Source organism: Portunus trituberculatus, chromosome 39, assembly GCF_017591435.1.
Source record: "Portunus trituberculatus isolate SZX2019 chromosome 39, ASM1759143v1, whole genome shotgun sequence".
NCBI classification, from domain to species: Eukaryota; Metazoa; Arthropoda; class Malacostraca; order Decapoda; family Portunidae; genus Portunus; species Portunus trituberculatus.
Window position 1 is genome coordinate 18,225,921 of NC_059293.1, and position 5,374 is coordinate 18,231,294.

Sequence of the window (5,374 nt, forward strand, 5' to 3'; positions counted from 1 at the left end):
GAAGAGTTCACTGAGTTCATCTATTTGTACACTTGCGGGGACAAAGTGCACAAGGAACCGAATAGGCAAAACTTTCTAGCTTTTTTTTTTTTTTTTTTTTTCCTGCGGCACGCCAGTCTTCACTTTACACTTTGACTTCTATTCTCGACACGATAAATAAAAGTTCACTGCTTAAGTCTGGCCTACTCGAAAACCTGCAGTGACGGAAAAAAATAATAAGAAGCAAGACCTTCAAACAGAGAAGGCTCCAAGTTTTCCCCTGCGGTACACCAGTCAACAGCCTTCACATACACTTTGAACTTTCAATGAGAGGTAAAAGATCAATAGGTTTGTACTCGCAAACTTTAAGGGACGGAGAACTACTAAATCAAACAAAGAAGGTCACTAGTTTTCCTTTGCTACCGGTAAGCCCCATGACGGAGTGACCTGCTTCGTGAAAGGATCTAATTATTCCACATCCGCTCATTGGGTATTTGTTGACGCTTGTTTACATCAGCTGAAGTGATGAGTGGTATGCATCTCTCAACTTCGGATCTTATAAAAAGTGATGCAATGATTCTTACTTTCGTATTTTGAAACGCTTGAGTCTCTCGCAAAAATTACTTCCAAAGACACACAGAGATGATTAGTCAGATTTTCACGCTTACTTTTCCCACTGGTGGTGCACAGTCCTTGTTAAACCATCGCTATAATTAGCAGAACTCACTATAGACTGTTTAAAGCAGTGTATATATATGAAACATCAAAACGTTTGAGGATCTTCGGTTTCATATATATATATATATATATATATATATATATATATATATATATATATATATATATATATATATATATATATATATATATATATATATATATATATATATATATATATATATATATAATTAATTTATTTATTTTTCTAAACTTTGAGGGACAGTATAGTTTGCAATATCACGGGTAGAGAGAAATGTTATAGTTACCGTTACAATATAACATACTTCCAAATGTCTTTTAAAAAAACTAGTTACTTTGAGGGATAACTTTACTCTTTTCTTAACTCCTTAAGGAAGAATATTCTTTGTATATTCCTCCACAGTCTCACCACTCTGATAAGCTTAGTTAATCACTCATTATCATCATGTACTCCATGAGAAAGACCAGTGATAAGATAATGCATTATAACAAAATATAGAATAAAGATAACATGTAAAATACAATAATTTTTTTTTCAATAATACCATCATAACTACTTGTACTACTACTGTTACTATTACCTCTATTCCTACTGTTACTATTTCCTACTATCGCTGACACCATCAGCACCTCCATTACCACCACCACTACCAAAGACTCTTGAGGTCTTTGACCACTACTGTTACCACCACCACCACCACCACCACCACAACTTCACCCTCAAGGATCAGACAAAACAACTTGATATACAAAACTACAACTTTTTTCAAGAGACATGAGAGCACAAATATACAAATCTATATAAATGTTTACTGTATATATAATAATAAAAATAGTAATAAAATATCACATTAAAGTTACAGAAAAACAGAAAGGATCCTTGTTAATACTGTGTACTGTATTTGTCATTTACGATGCTGTTAAGTATTATTATTATCATTACTGTTACTGGTTTGAAAATCGAAAAGATATGAACCTTTACGTTCAGTAATAAGCGGTGAGTCCGGGATACTTGAAGGATCCTGGCTGGTAGCGGTAACGGGGCATCACGCAGCTGCAACATGAAGAACACACTAGGTAAGTAAACTTCAAAAGTAAATAACATTAACTATCCATCCCTTCCACTGTCAAAGCAACATAGGTTAGTTCTTCAACGCTTCAAACTCTCATCAATGACTAGAGAATAATTAGTCAGGTTCTCAAGCGGTTTTTTCCGTTGCTGGTGCAAAATTATTGTTGAGCCTTCGGGGAATATTGACAGTATTTTTCAAAGTCACACTAACTTAGGTAGGAATATGGAGCTGCATGACAGAGGGTGGGAAACAAAGGTCAATGCTTTAGAGGTTTGCAAGGATGGAGTGAAGACCTTCCAGAATGTAAAAATGTTCCAATACTCACATGTCCAATTCTGCGACGTAAATGTGGCGGAAGAAGCACTTCCTCCTCTTGAAGACAGGCTGCTCAGGCACCCTGATGACGAAGGTTCCTGCGTGCTCGTCCTCCACCACAATGGTGTTCTTGCCCCCATCCACCACCTCCACCACATCCCGGTCCTCAGACCGGTAGGTGACTTCTCCGGTCTCTCGGCACCTGCGAGGGACCACAATCATCGTCATTAGTCCCCTGATTGTCAAATGTTTGGCTTGTTAGATATATGTTCCTTATGCTTGGGTTCAAATGCAGGTTAAAGAGGTTAATTGAGGCAAGAACTTACCCGGCTGGCAGAGGCTTGCCGTTAGGCGACGGTGAACAGTCAAGCATGTCGGGCCTGGGAGCCTCATTCTGCCGTCCTGAAAAGAAACGACGACACTTGTAAATGACCTGTGTTTGGTAACGAGCGCGCACACACACACACACACACACACACACACACACACACACACACACACACACGGTAACAAAAATACAAATACATGCACTACCAAGGTAAACATTAGAATATTCCTAACAAATAGTTAATATTGCTCGCACCATCTAAGCCAAGGGGAAAATTACTTCAGTACCGGCAGGAGGAAAAAGCCCAACACAGAAGACGTGTAGGTCCATCCTAGCAAGAGTGTGCGAGTGACAGCCATAACACCCGCAGGAGTGGGAAAGTGACAGTACAATCCCAGCAGCAGAGTAGGATTAACAGCTGCAACCCCAGCAGAAGAGTGACAAGATCAACCGGTCAGCTACTCACCAAGGAACGGCAGAACGCCTGGTGGAATGGCAACCGTGGCAGACACACACACCACCAGGGCGACAACCAAAGTCTGGAATAGGCTTGAGAATGCCATTGCTAGTGTGTTGTGTTTGGAGCACGTGAGGCAGGCGTGGCGGGAGAGGAGGATGGGAGTTGACTTCGCAGCAGTGGTGAAGCTACTTGTGACTCGAACCTCAGTGAACAGGCTTATATACACGCTGCCACTGCCCCGACCCCTCCCCCTTGGTGCCCGAGAAGGAGGAAGCTGGCGAAGAAGGTAGGAGATCCTCCCCCCAACCACCCTCACTTGCTGACATAACACACGCCTTTCATATGCATAGACGCGTGGGTTGAATGTTTTTCAGAAGATTACACAAGCTACGATCTACTGACGAAGAGTAGAGAGTTTTTGATAATATGAGGCAATTTAGAGAGAGAGAGAGAGAGAGAGAGAGAGAGAGAGAGAGAGAGAGAGAGAGAGAGAAAGCAAGTAACAAAAAAAAAAAAAACATTTGACCGATAAACATCTCACAGTATTAAGCTCAAGATTCATCCTGCAATTAGCCATCATTATGCTCATTTGAGTAAGGCTTCTCTCCTCACTATCTTGCTTGCAGTGACGAAAGAGTAAGACCGTGAGCGAGGATATCAGTGAAGGTTAAACTTTTGGAACGATTAGCACGTGCAGGGCTGAGGATGAGAGGCGAACGTGCAAAACAACATGTCTTGCAAAGTGCGCATTGCGAAGATGAGGAAGAAGGAAGGAGAAAGAAGAGCGTCCACTAGACAAGATCAAAAAACTTTAAATGTAGCTTTTTTTCGAGATTTCAAGACCAGATGCACTTCTGAATGTTCTTCCTAGACAAACCTCAGTAAAAATTGAAGTTATTTTCACAAGATTCTTCGAAAACGTAAAATTGAATAAAAAAAAAATCCTAATTTTTCTTTGATTTCCTCAAGGGTCAATATACTCACTACTAATGCAATAGTCAATATTATAGTAAAACTTGATTAAATTTTGTCATGAGTGGTGTAATTTTTTTCAAATATTTTAAATGTTCAGAATGTTTCAAATTACCGTGAAGAACACTTTGGTCACTCATGGAAATGGAGTCTAGAAGTTACGTATTTCCATGTGTCTAGACCACAAACAACGCCATTAATTCGTGTCGCACCATAGAACATCACATACCACGCAACTGAATAACTTTGACAAAAACTGAACCTCCTTTTAAGATTAAAGTGCAGTTCATTAAAAAAAAAAAAAAAATCAAGACTAAAAGGGAAGAAAGATAAATGATATGGTGATGAAAGAGGGGAAGGAGATGCACGTGGAAGCATCTCGAAATCACACACACATGGAGCCCTTCCTGTAGTAGTGTCTCTTTCCCCAGGATCTCGTTTTCTGTGAAGTGCGCTGAGGGTTGAAGGCAGACAGAGATGTATTTGTTTACCATTTTTTATGTCTGCTTGGCCTGCGTGGTGGTAATTATCCGTCGCTGGTGCTGTCACTTTTTATCTTCCCTTGTTTGTGCGGCTTGTAACTTTGCATTCGTTAAGAGAGGGGAAAAATGAGTTGCCAAAGAAAAAAATTGTAGCAAAAGGGGAGTGTCCTAAGGGACGGAATGTTTTGGTAGAGAGAGAGAGAGAGAGAGAGAGAGAGAGAGAGAGAGAGAGAGAGAGAGAGAGAGAGAGAGCAATGGGATCTCCGTTCACTCAAGGCCCTTTGCTGCAGTAAGGAAGAAAATAAGAAGAAAAAAAAAAGTAAGAGGGAGTAGGGAAGGAAGAGGGGAGTGTCCTATGAAACAAGGCATGTTTTGCCAGCGCGAGGAATGGGAGCTCCGTTCACCCAAGGCCCTTCGCTACAGTAGCCTTAGACACTTCCCAGATGGCAGAATCTCCCACGTGACGTCACGATAGTAAACCAGCACTGCCCATCTTATCACTGTTTTGCGCTGTTCTACTGTAAACACAAACAACACTGTCTCTGCCTCAAGACCCCCGATCCCTACTCTCGTTTTCTATAACTAGGTCGTCGAGTGAACACCCACACTGCCTCCTACCGTCCACTCCCTTGCTACCCACGCCATCTCCCACTGCCTCCCTGCCTTCCCCACATCTACGCACTCCTTTCTGACCTCACGCATCCACTCCTCCAATGAAGATGCAACTCCCTACAACCGCGTTAACTTTTACCTCCTCCAGTAACAATAAATGAATAACTAAATAGATAAATAAACCAAAATAAAATGTTAGACGACTGCTTACCTGCCTCTCTCCTACAGGCAGGCGGGGGCACGGCGCGAGGCAAGACCCAAAACCCAAAGGAGGCGGGAGGCACAGAGAAGGGCCCGGGGAGCAGCACAGTTGGGGGCAGGGGTGGTAGCTCCCCATCAGGCCCCAGTTGAATTTCATTGCCGTTAAGGAGAACTTGCCTGAAGAAGGAAAGGGACGTGGTAATAATGGTGGTGATGGTAATGATGGTGGTGATGGTGATGGTGGTGGTGGTGG

The 5,374-nt window shown here is 41.9% G+C and overlaps 2 protein-coding genes across 4 annotated transcripts in view; both read right to left on the reverse strand.

Moving 5' to 3' along the window:
- Positions 1-1,423: 1,423 nt before the first annotated feature.
- On the reverse strand, positions 1,424-3,182 carry LOC123515458. The gene is made up of 4 exons (XM_045274041.1): positions 2,861-3,182; positions 2,393-2,468; positions 2,077-2,268; positions 1,424-1,732 (listed from the first exon to the last, which is right to left on the reverse strand). The coding sequence occupies exons 1-4, from the start codon at positions 2,955-2,957 to the stop codon at positions 1,663-1,665; spliced, it is 435 nt and encodes a 144-aa protein (XP_045129976.1). The 5' UTR covers positions 2,958-3,182; the 3' UTR covers positions 1,424-1,662.
- Positions 3,183-4,651: 1,469 nt separating this feature from the next.
- The window catches only part of LOC123515456 (heparanase-like), an 11,280-nt gene continuing 10,557 nt past the window's right edge, over positions 4,652-5,374 (reverse strand). Inside the window, exon 11 of one of the 3 annotated variants that reach the window (XM_045274037.1) lies at positions 4,652-5,298. In XM_045274037.1, coding sequence (XP_045129972.1) covers positions 5,049-5,298 — 250 coding nt within the window. In that variant the 3' untranslated portion in view covers positions 4,652-5,048. The remainder of the gene's footprint in view (positions 5,299-5,374) is intronic. The other 2 variants (XM_045274038.1, XM_045274039.1) reach the window with 2 other exon arrangements.